The following is a 20,921-nucleotide window of genomic DNA, read 5'->3' as shown; positions in this document are numbered from 1 at the left end:
TTTGCTTTAACAACAAAAGTTGCTTTAACAACTAACTTCAGTCATAAAATGTCATTACGTTACTTAAATAGTAGTATTTATAAAGTTGTGTTTATTTCCCTCTATCTTTGTTGCCTGTTGCTGAGGTGAAAAGGCATTCTGGGATATTTGGCTCTCACAAGGAGAGACGAGCCTGCTCCGATGCATGCCCGGTAAAATGGGCGGGGCGAGTCACATCCGGATATTATGACCGTTCTCGGCCAGATGCGGACTTTATAATTGGAACAGTACTCGGACTGCGACTGATGACGTTCCACGAGTCCACGAGAACAAAAGTCCACACAAGAACGCATATTGAGAAAGGGTCTACGTTTCGCGGGCGATCAACTAAAAAAGACCGGAAATAGCGTCAAATTACGACCGTCCATGTAATAGCTTTCGCTGTCCGCGTCAGGAGACAGCGACGATAATTATATCGAGGGAACAATGGTTGTTACCACAAATTGGTAATCTTAAAATATGTATTTGAATTGTTATTCCGTAAGTTGGAAGTAACCTTTTTTTGCTTAAGCGCCACTCGCCTCTGAGCAACTTTCATCAAACAGTGCTTTTGATAGTACTAGCATAATCTAACGGTAGCTGCTAACTAAGGCTACTAGATAGCGTTAGTTAACGGTAGCGACATTTTGTGACGTAATCATCGAGTGACGGCGGATTTACAGGTCAAGAACCATCAGCCAGCATGGACTCCTGGGTTAGATTCAACGCCCAGAGCCAAGCCAAGGAGAGAGTAATTAGGTAATAGTACAACTTTAATACAAAGTACAAATTAAACCTTCAAATCGCACAGTTAATTATCGTTAGCTAACTAACGCTACGTGGCTGTTAGCTTAGCCAGGCGGAGGCTAGTTTGTTGTCTTTGTTGTTATGCATGCAACGTTATTAATCAAATTAAATAAATGAAATTGTCTGACTTCGATTGTAAGCGGATATATATCGCAAGTTGTCTACGGAAGTTCTTCCATTCAATCAGGGGTGAATTTTTTGGTCCCCCTGACTCAACGCTAGCTGGACCATTGTGGGAAGTTCTGCTCTCTGTTCTCCGAAACTCTGAAGCTTTCTGTCAACCAATGCCAGACTGACACTTTGTGGAAAAGGATTCATAACAAACCAACTACCTCAGCATTGGAGACACTGTTGCTAAATGACAGCACGCTTAGTGTGGTATTTCCGTAGTAACACCAGTACATCGAATATTGGCATCAAGCGGACTCAACAGACGTTGGTGGTTTGTAATTGGTGCAGTTTGTAATTGTGCTTTGGGACTGACAGGGCCGCTCAGTATGCCTGCACCCTGCTGGGACACACTCTGCCGAAAGGGGGCGCCATGGCTGAACATCACAAGACTGTCAGTCAGCTGGAAGCACACATGAGCATGACCAGGAAGCGTGAGTGAAGTAGAAAGTCCAGTTGTTTTCGAGCAACATCACTGAAGGAGCGTGTCTGACGTGCACATGTGTCCCACAGTGCTGCGTCTGGGGAACTCGGTGGAGGCGCTCGAAGCTGCCAAGAGGGCCATCCACCTCTCTGATGGGGTGCTGAGGCTCTGCCTGACCATCAGCCACCTCAACAGGGCCATGTATTTTGTCTGTGACAATGTGCTGTGGGCTGGAAAAGTGGGCCTCATCTCTAAACTGGACCAGCACAAATGGAGTCAGAGATCTTTCAGGTGAGAGCCCTTTTTGTGCTGTATATTTTAATTACAAATGCAATAAATAAAAATCATTACTGACCTATCTTTTGTATTATAAAATAAAGAGGGGTTAATTCAACACTAGCGCTATGAATTGACATCCTATAATAAAGTGGTGTCTTAATGAATAAATTTGCTGAAGATTCAGCTCTTTTTAACAAGGTGATAAGGGGATTGTGTCTAATTTTAAACTAGCAGACTTATATTTTTTGTTTTAAATGGATTCAAAAGCCTTCAAAGAAATCAAACCACTTTTAAATCTTCGTTTCTTTCTCATTTCTAAATAATACTTGTATCTACAATTGTGTGGTTTCCCCCCGCAGGTACTACCTCTTTGCCTTGATCCTCAACCTGACTCGAGATGTGTATGAGCTCCGCCTCCTCATTGAGCATGAAGGGCCTTACAGACCCTCTAAACCCCCCTGCTCCCCCATCCCCAGCACAACCCTGTCCTCCCCCACACCTGCCACTTCTGCACGGATTTGCAGAAAGCTCCACCTTCTGATGACGGTGCTCTACAGTAACCCACCACTGCTGTTGGACCTGTTGAAGAACGGTTGTGATATCTTCATCCCTTTAGACCGGCTAGGGATTTACCCCACAGGTTCAGGCTTTGTCGGGGCCTGTGGCCTTGTCTCCTCTATCCTTTCCATCCTCACCATGGTCCACCCTTGGCTCAAACTCAAGCCGTGAACTCAGAGCCAAAGTGGAGATGGAGTGGCAGGGCAGCCTGAGTTGAGAATCTAGCACAGATTATTCTGTAAAGCTGCTGGTGCAGTGTGAACACTCATTGAAATCATCTAACAGGTTTTTCCCCGCTGCATTACATTTCCACTAATTATCAGCTGTAACTGTATGCGTGAACTGATTAAAGTTAGGGCTTCAGATGGAAGAGTGTAGCTTGCCCTCCATGATATAATTCTACACATCGGTCCAGCAGACATTTTACACAATTGACAGGAAGTGTTTTAAAAATAAAAACCCAATAGAAGTTAGTATAAAAAATATTCATATTCATTCATAAAATTTGTGTTGGATTGCCAGTGAGAAATTAACTTGGATATGCGCACAGCTTGATCGACCTCAATAGGGCCACATTCAAGCTAGTCAGACCGGAGCTCCTAAAAAGGTGCCTGCTGCTGAGTGGTTTTTTACCGTGGATCATAGCCAGCAAGAGGGAACAACAATCATGGGTTTGGGGGTGTGAGGTCCCCAAAGATTCCCTCCGGACTCTTCATGCAACGCAGTGCAAACTTACAATTTGGGTTTTATATGTTCCATATCATCTTGTGTCCTGCTCCTGATTGTATGGACATTTTGGGATGTCAGCTCGTATGGACAGATGTTCTTACCTAAACAATCTAGCTCCTAATGCCTAAACTAACCAGGGGGGGGGGCAGCTTAGGGTACACATGATCAAGGTAGGGACTGAGTGCTGTGTAGAGAAAACACACTGAATGTTTTTCCTCAATTACAATAGTGAAAGAACCATTTTAAGGCAGTCTGTTGTAGGAGGAATCTGCACTGTGTTTAAAGCCTTTCAATAAAAGTATTACTGTGGCTGTATTGTGTGATCGACTTTCACCCAAAGAACAAGACTGAGTTAAATAAAAAAAATTTAATTCAGTATGTTGCCATTACAAGGAGGTAAAAACCAAACAATAAAAACTGACACAAAATGAGGCCAGCTGGGACTTTCCCCGGCTGCTGTTTCTGTTCAGGTGGATGTCTTCTAGCTGGAAGAAGAGCAGAGTGTTAATGAACCGCTTACGTGGCTTATTAGTGCACGTTATCAAGAAATAATGAAAACTTCATGGGGTCTGCTTGAATCCTATTTCTGCAGATTAAACCCACTGGGGAAGCATCCCAGATGCCAAAGCTCTGATGTTCTGGTGGAAGGAAGAGATGCTCTAACCTGAAGTCATCATTCCTGGGTCTCCATGCTCTCATCCTCTCCATCTCCTCCCTCCTCCAGCGCTTCGTCTTCCTCCTCTTTTCTCTCCGGCGGTTTCTCATAGGCCTTCTCTGATGGAGTGACAATCACACCGTCCCATGTGGACATCTCCGTGGCCAGGTCTGCAGCAAATCAAGCCAACACAAAGGAAAGGCCTCAGGTGGCTGCTACTGGGTGACTGACAGTCAGTGCTTTCCAGTGTGTCAGTCAGCTGATGGCAGCTGCAGTCCCACACAAGCAACCCTCTGATAGGCCGACGCTTCTACTTGGTGTATTACTGTTTTCTGGCTTCGACCTGTGCTGCTTGGTTGTATTTGCACTACTTGTGGAGTAAAGTTTGTTATCAATACAACCAGCAGGTCTGTCACAGACTGGTGGGTGGCAAAAAACCCCAGATGCAAGCAGCTCTTTAAGCTTCATTTCTAAATCGTTCACAATGAAAGAAGAGAAAGTATCTTACAGCTAGCGTCTCCCTCGAGGCCGAGGACCTTCCGGTATCCTCCGTGAGAGAGCACCCTCACCAGAGTCTGAGCTGTGAAACACACCATGTCCTACACACACACACACACACACACACAGTCAGATTAAAACAAGCCTGTGTGATCCAAACCATTTGCTGTCAGACCTACCTGTTGTTCCAGGGTCATGACTGTGTGTACTCGGAAGTTGCCACTCTCACACGGGTCAGTGATGCCCACAGAGCCAGGCAGGAAGAGACCAGCGGCCAGCATCTGCAGGCAGCGCCTTCAAAACACACGAGTCCAACACAAATTTCCAACACAGCAACCTACTTAGTGGCCAAATGAAAAGGTGGACTGGGAGTGGGACCCGACCTGTAGGCCACGTTCAGGGACAGGGGCTGCCTGGAGGGGTTGTTCATCACCGCTGAGTGGCCCTGGGACACATCAACAAAGACACGTCCCATGAACACGTTGGCTTTTCCTTTAATATTTGGGTCAAGCAGCAGCTTTGTGGTCCTACCAGCAGGTCCAGGATCCAGGGAGTGAGGGGTTCAAAACCGGGGAAGCGTTGCCTCAGGTCCTTCAGCAGGCGAATCAACACTTTGACCCTGATGATAATACAAACATGGAAGCATTCAATCGAGCACACTGTGCTACTAGAGGGCAGCAGGCCTCATGGGAGCGCAGAGACGTTCTCACGTTGACTGAGAGGCATTCTCCTCAAACCAGCGGGCGTGGCGGATGGCAGCGAGAGCGCTCTGCAGCACCTTGATGTCCACTGAGGGAAAGAAGGGAATACAAATGAACCCTCTGGATTTCAATTATTATCTCAGTGAGTTCAGGATCAATTCAAGATAAAACAGAAGTCTCACAAATTTCAACATTTGTTGCTGAATATGAGCACCAATTGTGTTAAGATACCTCCACCAAAGAGACCTATCCTCACCAGTTATATCATAAAATGCCGCAACGAGTTCAATAAACAGGCTATAAACACTTTCTATTGCAGTGTTCATAAGTAAATGACCAAAATGTGTAATGACCATGTATAGCTGAGGTCTGATAATATGTCTTCAATAAATGCATTCAGCCAAATCCAATCCCCCCCCCCCCTTATGTGATTGTGCGTCTGAGGTCTTACAGTGCAGCTCGGGGTCCAGCTTGCGCAGGTTGGGAGGGACGGTGGTGATGAGGATCTTCACAGTGGCATCGGCTGAGCTGATCTCAAAGCCTGTCTCATTGGTCAGCATGGACAGCACTACGGACACACGGACACACACACCTTAAAAGTGGCGTGGGTTTGTGAACTCTGCATACAGTAGATTGCAGCGTTCAGAAAGGTATCTGCACTGCCTTGGTGGGTACCTTCGGTAGGGTCCTGTGCACGAAGGGTCTCCACTACTTTGTTGCCGAGAGCAGCAACTGCCTCCACTGTGGAAGAAAAGTCGTCATCATCATCATGGATGGCTGTGACCATAGTACTGCTATCATTGGCTAATCCAAAGCAGCACACCTGACCAACTCATGACGCCAATGACTGGTAGGATTTATAGTCTTGTTTAATCAAAGCGTAACAGTGCATTTGTTAGGCATAACAACACATTTGTATGTATTGTATCTGAGATGTGAAACAGTACCAGTCAGGTTGGCAGGTCATCACACATCAGACAATATAAACAGACTTAACCCTGTGGTAGCGTCCTATGTGGAGGGAGCATTCGGAATGGGACAGACTGGTCCCTTCACTGCTAACCCCTCCAATGACATCATCAAGTGAGGACTTGACATGAATTCTTTGTGATCACTCACACGTCGGGAGGATCTTGAGGATGACAACCAGGTCGGCCACATTGTGTCCCGTCGTCATGGTGCCCTTCTTGTAAGAGCCCACCTGGCGCACCTCTTCAATTTGCTGTGAAGAAACAGGCGTATAGCTTTATCGACGGGATGTTCTGTGAAACATTTGGGATCAGAACAGACGTGGCAACGGAGAAAGGACTCACCACTTCAAAGCTGCCTGGTGCGACGATCAGGTTGTCAATGACATTGTTGATCTTTGTGACCAGCGACAAGATGGAGGACTGAATGCAGGAGGGAAGCAAGACACAGCAGCTGTCAGTGAACGCAAGTGACCCCTGGGGGACACAGAGACGGGGACGGGGACGGGGGACGGGGACGGGGGGGGGGGCCTGACCTGTTCTGCAGGTGTGGGGCTCAGGTCCTGGTTTCTTTTCAGCAGACACTCACTGAAGGCCGTCTCATCAGGAGGGGGCTTCACTCGGGGGAAGGCCATCTCACACTTGCAACAAAACAGCAGTCTACTTCAGTACGATGACCCCACTGGGACATCGGGTCACATGACACTCCCTTCTTGGCCCCCAACAACAAACAAGGCAATTCACTGGGTTTGATGCAGAAACACTGAGGAACGTCCACATCTGAGCGGCATTACTTCCAACCTACGTCCTTTATCCATTTATAACAAATAATTCTGTCATTTATTTTCCTACATTAGAAAAACTAATAGAATCAGCAATCACTAAAGAAATTAATTTATATTGAAATATCTGAATGAGTCTGAGAATCGGTCAGGCAGCTCCAGCCAATCAAGGCAGGTCACAGGTTGACAGACAGACTAGCATCTGGCTGTGATGATTCTATGAACAGAGTAAAGACATTTCAGATCACAACACCAACAAGCACGAAAATGCCAGTCTGTCTTTTCTACTTTTTTTTTGCCAAGGCAAATTTATTTCTTCAAATTGCCTTAAGGCAAGGCAAGTTTATTTGTATAGCGCTTTTCATACACGAGGCAGACTCAAAGTGCTTCACATCATAACATGTCATACAATAAAGTGAAATGAAATGCAAGAATTAAAAGAAATTAAGAAACAGCAAATAAAATTGTAAATATAAAAAGAATTAAAAGTTACAGTGCAGAGTGAGAGATTAAAATCTTATTAAAATTGTTTAATTAAAGGTTAAAAGGGCAATGTAGGTAAAATTTAGCAGAAGGCGAAGGTGAACATAAAAGTTTTCAGTCTTGTTTTAAACATGGTCAGAGTTGGGGCGAGTCTTAAATCTTCAGGAAGTTTATTCCAGCTGTTTGTTGCATAGTAACTAAATGATGCTTTCCCATGATTTGTATTTACTCTGGGAATCACTAACAGATTGGTGTCAGAAGATCTTGAAGGCTTATGTAGTGGAAGCATATCAGTGATATACTTTGGCCCTAAACCATGTAGAGATTTATATGTGAGCAGTAGGATTTTGAAATTAATTCTCTCACATACTGGGAGCCAATGTAAGGATTTAAGAATTGGTGTAATGTGCTCACATTTTTTGGTCTTTGTTAGCACTCTAGCAGCAGCGTTCTGAACAAGTTGGAGCTGCCTGACAGTTTTTTTTGGAAGACCTGCAAGGAGACCATTACAATAGTCTAGCCTACTAGTTATAAAGGCATGTACAAGTGTTTCTAAGTCTTGAGCTGACATGAGCCCTCTAAGTTGTGCTACATTTTTGAGGTGATAGTAGGCTGATTTTGTTACTGATTTGATGTGACTAAGTGTAAAACGCCCAGATTTCTGGCTTTATTTGATGTTTTCAGGGACACACAGTGAAGGTGTTGGGTTACTTTAAACCTTACTTTTTTAGCACCAAATACAATCTCAGTTTTGTCTTCATTTAGTTGTAGGAAATTTTGACACATCCAGTGTTTGATTTGATCAATGCACTGGCACAGCAAATCTATGGGGCGATAGTCGCTTGGTGATAGCGCTACATAGATTTGGATTTTTATTATTTTGCATGATTTGTCCTAGTGGGAGCATGTAGATGTTGAATAAAGTCGGCCCTAAGATCGAACCTTGGGGGACTCCACACGTTATGTCGGTTGGTTCTGATACAAAGTCACCAATTGAAACAAAATAGTTCCTGTCTTGTAGATATGACCTGAACTAGCTTAAGACTGTGCCTGAGAGCCCCACCGAGTTTTCCAACCTGTCCAAAAGTATTGAGTGGTCGACAGTGTCAAATGCAGCACTGAGGTCTAATAGCATTAATATTGAAGCTTTGCCAGAGTCTGTTCAGACTGATGTCATTTACAACTTTAATAAGGGCCGTCTCGGTGCTATGAAGAGGTCGAAATCCTGACTGGAAGTTGTCGTGGCAGCCAGTTGAAGCCAGGAAGTGATTAAGTTGTTGTAGGACAACTTTCGCAATTATTTTACTTATGAAAAGGTAGATTTGAAATTGGTCTGTAGTTGTTGATAATAGAGGCATCTAGGCTCCGCTTTTTTAGGAGAGGTGTAATAGCAGCAGTTTTGAAGGCTTTTGGGAAATGGCCTGACTGAATAGTTATTAACTATTTGCAATACGTCTGTTGCTAGGCAGTCAAAAACATTTTTAAAGAAGTTGGTAGGTAGAGCATCAAGACAGCAGGTGGATGGTTTTAGATTTGTCACAGTTTCCACTAGAGTTTGAGAGTCTATGACATTAAAGCTTGTCATCATTGCTGTATTACTTTTGCCTAAATAGGGTGGTGATCCAGCATTTTTGTTTGAGATATTGATGGCGCATCTGATGCCTTCAATTTTATCAGTATGAAAGAACGCAAACTCATTGCATTTCTGCGTGGAATGGAGTTCAGGTGGTATTTGTGTTGGGGGGTTGGTCAGTCTGTCAACAGTTTCCAATAGGGATTTTGCCTTATTAGTGTTGTTAATGATGTTGGAGAAGAATGTTTCTCTAGCACTTTTTAAGTCTAAATTGTAGGCCTGGAGGCGCTCTTTATAGATGTCATGGTGAATATGAAGTTTTGCATTCCGCCAGATTCGTTCAGCCTTCCTGCACTCTCTTCTCTGGGCTGTTACAACATTTTCTCCAGGGTGACTTTTGCTTACTAAAACTGGTTTTAACAGTAACAGGTGCAATGTCAACATTTTGGAATTAAAGTTGTTTACAAGATTATCAGCATGACATTAGAGGGATTAGAGGGGGTAACGAGGAGATGGCATTTTTAATGAGTACGTTAGTATGTTCATTGATGTACCGTTTTTTGACAGTATTTGATTTGGTTTGTGTGTCAGGAAAGAAAGAAATATTAAAGAAAACACAGAAGTGGTCAGACAATGAAGGATCAGTCACAAAAACATCCGAAACAATGAGACCTTTTGTGATAATCAGGTCCAGGGTGTGTCCCTTACAATGAGTAGCCTCTTTCACATGTTGAGACAGTTCAAATGTGTCTAAAATAATCAAAAGTTCTTTTGCACCCTTGTCATTCAAATCGTCAGTATAAAAATTAAAGTCACCACCAGTTATAACTAGACAGTCAAAGTCGGTAGAGATGCTAGACAATAGTTCAGTAAAATCATCGAAAAAATGAACTCTGGGAGAACCTTTCAATACAGCACAAACGTATTCGAATGATGGAAAATCACTAAGTGCCATCTGTTTCCCCTGAAATATATTTTTAAATATAGCAGCAATCCCTCCACCTCTTTTTCCAGATCTACATACATCAATAAAGTTATAGTTGGGGGGTGCTGCCTCAATCAGAATGCTTGCACTGTTATTTTGTTCTAGCCATGTTTCAGTTAAAAACATAAAATCAAGTTTCGAAGTGGTAATAAAATCATTGACTAAAAACGATTTGTCATTAAGGGACCTAACATTAAGCAGATAAACTGATTAACTGCTCAAAGTATTCTGTACGCTCTGATTTTGCTGGTGGGAGCATGCTAACGTGTGTCTGCATGTGTCCATCGGACCAGAAGTGCTGTGGGCAGTGAAAACAAATCCAGACTTAAACAACCGAGGGGAATCTGACTGGAATGAATGTCAATAGAAGGCAGCTTGCTAGCTAGCTAGCTACCATAGCTAGTAAGCAAGCAAGCAAGGATATCATTGTGCACACCCAACTCCTGAGAAAGAGATGCTGGCTGCAGTCAGAACCAAACATTGCATGCTAGTCTTATTTAAGTGTCGCTTTCGAAAATAGCCTCAGCTAAATGACAGTCGGACTACGGTCAGACTACATTACAGTCAAACAGGGTTTTGTACTCACCACATAGAAATCAAATGGGATGTGTGGGACAAATGGACGGTACCTGGAGAGAAAGGTAGAAAACGGCAGTTGATAAAAGATGATATCATTATAGTCGCATAACATATTAACGCGGTTTGGTTTTATTTCAGGGGCTCAAGTTTCAAATTAATTCATAAGACTTAAGAATGTATGGCTGAAAACAAAGCTGGACGTAGACACATCTTTGTTGCCAATTTTTTTGTGCAACTATTTTCCACATGCTTTTTGATACACTCAATAGATAAGAGGAAATGAATTGTAATTAACAATCGTATTCTGATAATGATTGAATATCATTTAAAAAAACTATTGCACTAAAAAATCTTATATATATATATAGAAGACATCCATTTAAACCAGCTCTATTTCTCCGATCTCTACTAGACAGCTTCTTCAAGGTACTTGGGACAAATTCCCCAATAATATAAAAATTCACCAACATCAAAATGGATCATGTTTATTGTAGCAAAAAGGGCTTGAGCTGGACAATCATGTCGTGTTCCACATACACCGGTCACCAGGGTTCCTTAAACAAATGCTGCTGGTGGTTCAAAGCAGTTTTATTAAATCCGCTTTAGGGACAATAATAATCCTCATATCATTAGGGCTGACCACCTTGTAGTAAAATGGCATAAAGTAGTTGTTTAAATAGAGTCAATTGTCTTTGGTGAATTTGTTCTTTATTAAATCAATGACCTAAGCAAATTAGTGACCAAATCTCTGAAAAACACACGTTTAAAGTAAAACTATTTACAAAACCATAGATTAAATGAACTAGAAGTCAAGCCCTAATATAAAAGCCAATGTACGGCCTCAAAAGATATTGAACGCTACATTTTTGTAGAGGTTTAGGCCACATATGGGTTGAGGGCAGTGCTTTACCAGCGGGTTTAAAGGGGATTCTACGGAATGCAGGCATGAAGAGGGGCGAGAAGGTGCAGGCTGGACTCACCCCTGGACCAGACCTCCACGGGAGCCGAAGCGGCCTCCCCGTCCCCGGCCGCGGTCCCCTCTGGACACGATCACAAATCACAGTCATGCGTTGGATGCACTCACGTAACGTCACATTTGCATATCACATCAAGCGTTAATGTTAACAGCAATGATTCCGTGGGTTCAAGTCCTCCCACAGCCAAGATGAAAGTCATCCCAGCAGCATCGGTGTCATTCATTCCTTTAGCTCGTTGGCTAGGCTACTTTAGCTAACAGTCAAGCCAATGAGTGTATCCTAGCGCTACCTCTAACCAACCGCCTGTATATCAGGAAACACGCTATATGTACCCCTCACAGGGATGAACCAGTCATGAATCCTGCTAATGAATGAACGTACCTCCAATATGTTAACGTTAGCTAATGCGAGCACCGAGCGTGCAAACAACGCACGCCGCTAGCTAAACTAATAGTTGGGGTTACGATTCAATTAGTTACCGACACCTGTCAACAATTTGGTAGTCAAAACCGAAATGTAATGTTAAATATGTGGACAAAGAGAATGACCTCATTGCGTACGACGTTTTGATCAAATGATGCAAAAATCCTCAGAGAATTGTGGACCGGCTCTTTGTGATGCTACTGCTTTTTTCCCCTTCTTCTTCTTCTTCTTTTACGTTTACTGGCGGTTGGTAAACAACTGTTTGAAGCATTAGCGCCACCCACCGCCATGGAGAGTAGGTCGGGCTGTCTAGAACTGCATCACTAATAAATACAAATAAACTGGATTAATAGCGGAAATTAATTCAGGGCTCATATTTTCCCAATAGTATTTGCTCTCACTGGAGCACAATACCTATTATATATATATACTTTTCCTTGCACAGGCTTTCAATTATCTGTCTTGCTCATATTTCTGAGAGTATAAAATAGCATGTTCTATTGTTTCAAGCGGTAAGATGAGATGAGAAATGAGACAACATTCTCCTACTACAACTTTTTTGCAATCAAATGTAATAATAGTAAAAGTAAAGTAAAATGTTTACACACAAATATATCTACCCAAACTAAAACCAACAAGGTTTTCTGGCCAAAGTAAACCTGAGGGTGTATGTGTTTAACATCTGAGTCATGTAATCCTTAATGTAAAGGATCATGATTCATTGGGACCAGCCTCTAATCCCTGCCCACTCTTCTCCTGAATGAATAAAACCCTTGACATGAAAGATAACAACAGCATTTATTGTGGTCAGGCAGCAACGAAGCAAAGATTATCAGCTGTATTGGATTAACTTTTGCTGGTTGGATTCACCATGGTACACCTGGGATGGCTGTGGACCAAGGCTCTGTATTTAGTAGTCATGGCCGGTTCCGGTAAGAAATACTCATGCATTAATAGCTGCTTGAAATAATAAAAAATAGTGATATTTAAAATCCATCCAAGGATGTCCTGATCAATAAGGTGTACTTGTGTCTTGTGACAATTTGATCGCTAAAATTCAATTACTTTGTTGAACATGTTTACAAGACTCAAGGTCTTAAAAGGCAAAATCAAGTGTTTTTGGCCTGTGAGAGGACCCATTGTAATCTGTACAACACAATGTTCAGATGGTGGCTGTTGTGGAGCTTTTAATCAAATCTCAGAATTCAGTTGCCATTGAAATGTAGATGTAAAAAAATGGAAATCTCCATTCTGACTCAAGAGCTGAGACTGGAAGTTGATTGTTGACCTTGAAAGATGCATTTACTGCAGTCAAATAGTTACATTTTAATGAATACATCTACCCACACTCAAATAAGTGAACTATATTAAAATTAGGCCATGCTACCTCAACCTCTGAGTTCACACTATATTTAACTCATTGATACCCTTTTGGGGAAGCAGATTTTTAAGACTGAGGGTTTTCTATTTGCTCAATATATTTCTTGATGAAGTTTTTAAAGTCCATCTGCAGCTCCCCCCATACCATTATTTCATAAAAATATCATACCCAAATTACAAAGGAGGAAATTGGAATTTGGGAGTCTAGAAATACTGCTACAGGTGGAAAAAAGAGTAGATAAACAGATGCAATAGATCTGAGAATGCAAAAATATGGCAATATAAAGGGCTTTTGGAGTTATTGAAGTGGACATATTATTGTGAGTGATATTCTGGAACATGTTTTTTCTCAAATCAACAAAAAATCTGTCCCACTGAAACCTGCAGGGCTCGTGGCTCTTCAGTCTCTTGACCTGCCTGATTCTCTCAGTGTAGAGCAACCTGGCTCTGCACAGTTTGCCTTCTATTTGCCAATGCAGATCACCAACCGAGTTTTCACCAAAGAACTGCTCGACCCAGCATCTAAGGAATATCAAACCATGTACAAAGAAGTCAATGACCTGGTAAGATGAAGCATATATATACGTTTGCAAAATGAGCTTCTATATGTCCAAATATCTAATTTATTTATATTTCCATATGAGAATTTTGTTTTCCTGGAAGAGCTGGAAAAACATGACCGGCGGGTGGAAACATCATTTACAGAGTCTGTATGAATACTTGCATAGTAAACAAGCATATTACAGACAAAAAGACGGTAGGAAGAAAAGAAAGAGAGCGAAATTTGGGAAAAAGACGAGTGAGACGGAGAAAGAGAGAGAAAGGGACGAGAAAAATTAGGATAAGATGGACAGCAAAGAAGAGCATTTAATCCATGTTTGACAGACTGGTTTCTGTTCATACTTCCCATTGCAGCACTAAACCAGTGTCTCATATGCTCAGAACCTGTTAAAATGGCATCATGAGGCTCAATGAGCTCCTCCATGTGAGGAGGAGAACGTCCCTGATGCCTTCAGGTACAGGTTTAACACCCTGGCAGGAAAAACTAGATCTTAAAGTGGGAGAGTGGATATATATATATATATATATATATATTAAACTGTTAAATTGTGTTTATATTCATAATTTAGAATTTACTGAGACTGTCAAGTCCAAATGTGAAGCAGAAAAGGGGAAATTCAAGTTTTCATCCCTTTATTTTATTTTTTTCTGAATTAAAGAGCTTTATTTGAACATGCAGACCTTTTCACATTTTAACTTTTTTTAATTGTAGCCCTTCTTTTATTTAGTTAATTGAGAGAACATTATTTATATTTGCAGTCACACATATATGTTCAGTTCTTTGTTACGTGGCAATAAATATTGTCAAAAGAGTTTTAGAATCGCACTGAATTCATTTGATTTGTTAGTCGTGTATTGATTACATTCAGATGTTGATTCAACTCTATTCTTCTAATTAATCACACTAAGTAGTCTCATTATGATCTTCCGGACCTTTGCTTCGAAAAGTGTTCTGTAACTGGACCTCTTCACATTTTAGGTGAAGACCCCTGGTTTAGCAACAAATTTTAGTGGCCTCAGGAATGCACCATGAGAAATCCTGATGTTATACGCTGTAAAAGGCAGGCTAGCTAGCTCGCCATTGGATTAGATTGCTTGGTGATTTTGAGTTGTATAAAGGCTGGATGCTATCCAGGTGTGTAATGGGGCCGCCAGTAATTAAATATGTGCTTGACATTGGGTAAAGGCATTTGGAACCATGCATAACTTTTACCTCTTTATTTACGTAAGTATGTGTTGATTTGCATGTTGTTTTCTTGTTCTTTTGCAGTTGAACAACGTCTATAACTGCCCTACCACCTGTCCAACAAGTTCCTTCTATGGAGGTGTTTACACAATGACATTCAGGTATTATTATTATCATTTATCTCTGTTATTGTAAAGGTTCTGATTTTGGGTGTAGATAGTATGCCAGATGATGGTTAAAGCACATAGCAAAACCATACGTGGAACAACAGCAGGTTGGGGGCTTGTATTTAACATTTCAGTATTTTTTTTAAAGCCCACTTGTAAACATACAAGCAGATGTACATATTTGTAAAAAGAACAATACATGATAAAGATAGATATTGGTTACTTATTTTTTTCAAAATACTCTTTTCTTTCACAGCTCTGGATCAGTCATCGCAAATGCAACTGTTATCTTCTATAACAGTATCAACAGCAACCTTGTCGCTCTCTTTTTTTCCAATGCCAATGCTATCAAACCCCAAGTCCTCCACCTAAACGAGACGTACACAACCCGTAAGTGATTATTTTGTACACATAATTCCCATTTGTTTCTCCAATACTAAAAGTAGCATTTATACATACATAATCAATTATTTTGTTTTTTCTGTAGGTAACAACATACTACCAACTACAGTGACAAAGACAACAACAACAACTGCTGCCACCATAACTACAACAACACTAACTACCACACCAGCAACTACATCAACCACAACACCTACAACAACTACACCTAGACCAACAACAACACTTACAACTACCACAGCAAGAACTACAACAACACTTACAACTACCATGGCAACAACGACAACCACAACAACAAGCACAACACCTACAACAACTACACCTAGGCCACCAACAACACTTACAACTACCACAGCAAGAACTACAACAACACTTACAACTACCATGGCAACAACGACAACCACAACAACAAGCACAACACCTACAACAACTACACCTAGGCCACCAACAACACTTACAACTACCACACCTACAACAACTACAACAACTACACCTAGACATACAACAATAACAACCCCACCTACAACTACGACAATAGTTAGGACTACCACTCCGAAAACTACATCAGCCACTACACCTACATCCACCCCACCCATAACTATAACAATCACACATTTAAAATCATTATCAATTACACCCACTTCAATATTTACAACTACCACGCCAACAACTACAAGAACCACAACACCTACAACAACTTCACCTAGATCTACAACAACACTTACAACTACCACACCAACAATTATATTAACCCCAACACCTACAACCACTTCACCTCAACCTACAACACTTACAACTACCATGCCAACAACTACATCAACCACAACACCTACAACAACTACACCTAGAACTACACTTACAACTACCACGCCAACAACTACGACAACCACAACACCTACAACAACTACACCTAGACCAACAACAACAATACTCACAACTACCACACCAACAATTACATCAACCCCAACCCCAAAACCTACAACCACTTCACCTCGACCTACAACAACACTTACAACTACCACGCCAACAACTACATCAACCACAACATTTACAACCACTTCACCTCGACCTACAACAACACTTACAACTACCACATCAACAATTATATTAACCCCAACACCTACAACCACTTCACCTCAACCTAAAACACTAACAACTACCATGCCAACAACTACATCAACCACAACCACACCTACAACTACAACAACCCAAACACCTACAAGTACCATAACACTTACAACTACCACACCAATAATTACATCAACCACAACACCTACAACTACACCTAGACCTACAACAACACTTACAACTACCACACCTACACCTACTACAACCACAACCACACCTACAACTACAACAACCCAAACACCTACAAGTACCACAACACTTAAAACTACCACACCAACAATTACATCAACCACAACACCTACAACTACACCTAGACCTACAACAACACTTACAACTACCACACCTACACCTACTACAACCACAACCACACCTACAACTACCCAAACACCTACAAGTACCACAACACTTACAACTACCACACCAACAATTACATCAATCACAACACCTACAACTACACCTAGACTTACAACAACTCTTACAACTACCACGCCAACAACTACATCAACCACAACATTTCCAACCACTTCACCTCGACCTACAACATCACTTACTGAATCACTTACCACAACTACTAGAACCACAAAGTTTAACACTATCATTACACCTACAAATACTTTAATAACTACAAAAACTACCACAAAAGCTACAAATACCCCAGATACCACAACAGCATCTTCAACCACCAAGACAAATAATGCAACTTATAGTGACCCTACAGTGAACAGCGCAACAACTGTGAGTGATAAACCCACAAATTCTCACAGTATTTCAACTGGGAAGACGGTAGCTCCCCAGACATCGGGCAGCAGCAAAGGGGGCAATGACGGGGTACCTGGATGGGGTATTGCCCTCTTAGTATTGGCCTCTGCTATCTTGTTGCTACTCATAATCATCTTTATTTGGATGGTAAGTAATCAAGCATGTTTTATGCAATGTCATTTTTCTTTCAACAGTTTTAGTTGCTCAGCTCCATATTACATATTAGTCATGGTGCAAAGATTTGATTTATACGTTTATATACATTTATTATCTGGTCTAGAATAACATTTGTAGCTTTGTCCTTTAAAATCGGTCCATGGAAGGCCAAGAAGGAACAAAACCTGAGGATAACACACATTCAAAAGTCCTTCTTTGAATAGACTAAATTCTAAAGACAAAAGTGTGACTACTACTGATAACCGCAGCAGTAAAAATAATGAAATACAAATAGAGAATAGAGGCAAAGCTGAATGGCAGTCTGTCTACTTGTACCATGCACAAATATTCAGGGTTTTAAGGCCACAACCTGAAAGTTTGCACCTTTAAGTTGATTGGCGTGAACCACGCATGATTTACCTTGCTAAATAACTTCAAGAAACACATTGATGGTTAACTCACCAATTTTAGAGTAAACCACCAGCTTAGGATGTGATGATTCAACACGGGTCTAAAAACTTCTCTTCACCAAGGATTACAGTGAATAAAATCTGTTGGTTGTTAGTAGAGATAATAGACGCAGCCTGTTGTTCTTCAGCATTCATGCTTGTAATTGGAGGGGAGCATTACTCTCAAGATTCCAGTAAAAGGCAAACAGATAATACTTCAAATGATTTAGTCTGGATTATGTTTTAAACGTCTTTGTCTGACACTATCCATGTGTGTGATTGCTGAAATTTGTTGCAGGGAATAAATCAAGATATAGATTCCTAATATGGTTGTTTTACTCTGCTCCTGTGCTGTGTTGTTTTAGTTGGTCCGATGGTGTTGTACGCCAACAAAAAGCGTTCAAATGAACACTACACAGGATCCATACTACTCTGATAAGACACAAACGCCTCAAGGCCCTCTGCCTGGATACTCAGCTCAAACCCCAGTGGAACCGAACCCGGGGTCTGCCCCTGTCATTATTGTAAGTACATTGCAGGTATAGTAAGGTTGTATTATATATATATATATATATATATTGTATAGTTTTACATATTATTTGTACACACAAGAAAACACATTTGGTGCTCTCATGCTTTTTTCACAGGGGGACACTCCCAAGAAGAACAGAACAGGGTTCTATGCTGTAAATCCCTGAAATGATCTGCATGAATGGCAACAGGTAGCAGACTTCATTTGGTAGATCATTGATATGCTTCCCAGGCACATGGAGAAATACCTTTGGATTCTGACCCAGTGTCCACAATAATAACTTTAAAGTTTATAGCAATACACGTTTAACTTTCTCAAAGTTGATATTTATGCAACATACAGTATGCTTTGAACTCAAATCTGATTGCCAATGCTTTTTTCCTGTATCCATGAAGTATTTTGATTGACACAAACTTGAATTGAATAACATTTTGGGAAAACCACATAACTTCAAATTGCTGGGTTTTATATGGTCATATTGTTAAAGGCATGTTCACGCAAATGTTAATGAAAATGCTGTCTCCCCATGTTTAGTCATTTTTACTCAAAGAACAGCTGAATGTTCAGTAACTGATAGTCATCTAATGCCACGTCAAATACAGAGGGAGTGACGTGCCTCCGACCTCTCCCACTGTCTACACAGCAATGATCTTAATCACTGCCTACTTATTACAGAATGTGTTTGACAGTCACACCACGCTGTTTGATGATACAAGGAGGCTGGCCATTGTGTGTTTTTGAATGAATCTATTAAACAAAGGCATGCTTTCTATAAATACCAATGTGCCAAGAGAGGGTTTAAAGTTCAACAAACAAAACCAAAACACCAAATCACTAAGCGTGCAGTCAAAGGAGCATTTATCCGGTTTCTACATCCTCAAACTCGCTCCACAGTGTAGGAAAGTTGGATTCATGATAATAGCACCACTGATTATAAACATTTGTTTAATTTAGTTCTGTCAATAGATTTTTTTTAAATGAACTAATCTCAGATTTTGAAATTCGTTAATCCAGATTAATGTGGTTAATTGCTGTTCAAAAGTTTGTTTTTCTTCCAAAGAATAAATGATCAAGTAATCACTTTAGAAAGACCTTTTTTTAGCCACTAAACTGCACACATGTGATCATCACTAAGACACAATTCCAGCGGGCGGATCATGTTGAACTACGACTCTTCCTGCTCGTGCACTTTGCTCTCAACTCTCCATCGTTTGACGGCTGTGTGCCAACATTGTCCCCACATTTAGCAGGACGTTTTCAAACCATGGTCTTTTAGGGACACAGTGGTTGTCCTCTGCAGGGTAGAAAAGGAAGTAGCTTAGCAGCTAGCAACATGTTCCTAAAGTGGACCGTTTGTCACTCATCCACCTTCTGTCTGACACGTGGAAGAATTTCTCTGCACAGCCCTCTGCTGTACCTATTCCCTTTCAATGCAAAAAGCTCTCGGTTTCTCTGATCCAAGTGATCCGGGGTCAACACACACGGGAAGTCATCAAAGTGGCGTTAACTGCGTTAACGTTTTTTATCGTAGATATATGACATAGTTAAACTGAGAACTAGTGTGAATGTTAACAAACATCCTGTTTGCAGTAGTAAGGATTAAAGTGTTTAACTCACACCCACAAAACAGGAGAAGAGACACACCTGTGTTTACCTAGGAAAGCCACACGATGAAGGAAAAGAATGACTCAGTCAGGGTTGTGTTCTTTATTTAGAGAATAAACTCTATTGGATATTAAGGTATTAAGTATAGAATAGGATTAGAGCTGGAGTAGTAGCCTGGTGACTGGTCCAAGAACACATCATACCTGTCCTATCAGGAGCCAGCTATAGCAACCTTAACAGCACATGAACTGATTATACGTGTGAACCTTACTGAAATGAACTGAATGTCATGTCAAAGACATCCCATTATTTATAGAGAATTAGTGGATTTGTGTGAAGTTCTGAGAATGAGGCATTCTTTTAGAAAATATGTAAACAACTGTAGAATGAATAACAATGCTAATATAGTGAATCATATCAAATAAAAAAATAATTCTCTGTATTTTATTCAATGAAAGCCAATGATGAATAGCTGATATTTATTATTCATTTTTCTTTTATATGTTTTTAAGACCATTAATTCACACAAGACATTTGTAGTTGTTATTATGTATTATACATGTCAAATGTTTGTTGTATGTTATGTATAGTAAAGAAAATATAAAATTGGTCTCAATATGATTAAAGTGCTGATGTAGTTTTTTATGTTTGGGTTTGTATTTTCATCTAAATAAACAAAAACAGAACCCAGCAAGAAATAATCAAAAGCATCAGACATTCAAAGACATCAATGAATACATTAGATTTTAAGGTTGGGTTAAGGCAAGAATTATTTCTAAATTTTGCTGTATATCTAAATTGATTCACCACGTGAATATGAGGCATAGATCACAATTATTGACCCAAACAGACTCATGCCCCTCTCATTTGGCCAAAAGTCTGAGAGTGAAAAAAGATCTGAAATTTAAGATAATCATATAATAATATAAGATAAATATAATATAATAATACAAGAATCTGAAGATATAAAATCCTCAACCGAAAAATAC

General features: G+C 40.7%; 3 protein-coding genes across 3 annotated transcripts; 2 read left to right on the top strand and 1 right to left on the bottom strand.

Annotated features, from left to right (window-relative positions):
* Positions 1–227: 227 nt before the first annotated feature.
* On the top strand, positions 228–3,292 carry pex11b (peroxisomal biogenesis factor 11 beta). Its single transcript, XM_037473541.2, has 4 exons — positions 228–777; positions 1,312–1,427; positions 1,507–1,708; positions 2,056–3,292. Exons 1-4 carry the CDS (start codon positions 722–724, stop codon positions 2,423–2,425), a joined length of 744 nt encoding a protein of 247 aa, XP_037329438.2. The 5' UTR covers positions 228–721; the 3' UTR covers positions 2,426–3,292.
* Positions 3,293–3,335: 43 nt separating this feature from the next.
* ilf2 (interleukin enhancer binding factor 2) lies at positions 3,336–11,876 on the bottom strand. Its single transcript, XM_037473470.2, has 15 exons — positions 11,733–11,876; positions 11,188–11,247; positions 10,215–10,257; positions 6,342–6,446; positions 6,151–6,228; positions 5,957–6,059; positions 5,513–5,578; positions 5,289–5,405; positions 4,847–4,925; positions 4,668–4,755; positions 4,520–4,581; positions 4,316–4,430; positions 4,147–4,237; positions 3,648–3,808; positions 3,336–3,468 (listed from the first exon to the last, which is right to left on the bottom strand). Exons 1-14 carry the CDS (start codon positions 11,735–11,737, stop codon positions 3,657–3,659), a joined length of 1,164 nt encoding a protein of 387 aa, XP_037329367.1. The 5' UTR covers positions 11,738–11,876; the 3' UTR covers positions 3,336–3,468; positions 3,648–3,656.
* A 537-nt stretch (positions 11,877–12,413) lies between these two features.
* On the top strand, positions 12,414–20,455 carry LOC119219577 (mucin-2-like). Its single transcript, XM_062558626.1, has 7 exons — positions 12,414–12,539; positions 13,375–13,550; positions 14,819–14,895; positions 15,158–15,291; positions 15,389–17,337; positions 18,161–18,319; positions 18,443–20,455. Exons 1-7 carry the CDS (start codon positions 12,479–12,481, stop codon positions 18,491–18,493), a joined length of 2,607 nt encoding a protein of 868 aa, XP_062414610.1. The 5' UTR covers positions 12,414–12,478; the 3' UTR covers positions 18,494–20,455.
* Positions 20,456–20,921: the final 466 nt, after the last annotated feature.

This window comes from Pungitius pungitius, chromosome 17 (assembly GCF_949316345.1).
Source record: "Pungitius pungitius chromosome 17, fPunPun2.1, whole genome shotgun sequence".
NCBI lineage: Eukaryota > Metazoa > Chordata > Actinopteri > Perciformes > Gasterosteidae > Pungitius > Pungitius pungitius.
The sequence above is the reverse complement of the archived record's forward strand: the minus strand, read 5'-3'. Positions and strand labels throughout refer to the sequence as shown.

What these genes read in the sequence shown, in the direction of transcription:
- LOC119219577 (XM_062558626.1), top strand. Translation starts at nt 12,479, where the DNA reads ATGGTACACCTGGGATGGCTGTGGACCAAGGCTCTGTATTTAGTAGTC. An exon ending in ACAAAGAAGTCAATGACCTG is followed by an intron (nt 13,551 to 14,818) that starts GTAAGATGAAGC and finishes GTTCTTTTGCAG; the next exon opens with TTGAACAACGTCTATAACTG. An exon ending in AAACGAGACGTACACAACCC is followed by an intron (nt 15,292 to 15,388) that starts GTAAGTGATTAT and finishes TTTTTTCTGTAG; the next exon opens with GTAACAACATACTACCAACT.
- ilf2 (XM_037473470.2), bottom strand. An exon ending in CGTGGAGGTCTGGTCCAGGG is followed by an intron (nt 10,258 to 11,187) that starts GTGAGTCCAGCC and finishes CTTTCTCTCCAG; the next exon opens with GTACCGTCCATTTGTCCCAC. An exon ending in CCTCAAGATCCTCCCGACGT is followed by an intron (nt 5,579 to 5,956) that starts GTGAGTGATCAC and finishes TTTCTTCCACAG; the next exon opens with TGGAGGCAGTTGCTGCTCTC.
- pex11b (XM_037473541.2), top strand. Translation starts at nt 722, where the DNA reads ATGGACTCCTGGGTTAGATTCAACGCCCAGAGCCAAGCCAAGGAGAGA. An exon ending in GCCAAGGAGAGAGTAATTAG is followed by an intron (nt 778 to 1,311) that starts GTAATAGTACAA and finishes TGGGACTGACAG; the next exon opens with GGCCGCTCAGTATGCCTGCA. An exon ending in TGGAGTCAGAGATCTTTCAG is followed by an intron (nt 1,709 to 2,055) that starts GTGAGAGCCCTT and finishes TTCCCCCCGCAG; the next exon opens with GTACTACCTCTTTGCCTTGA.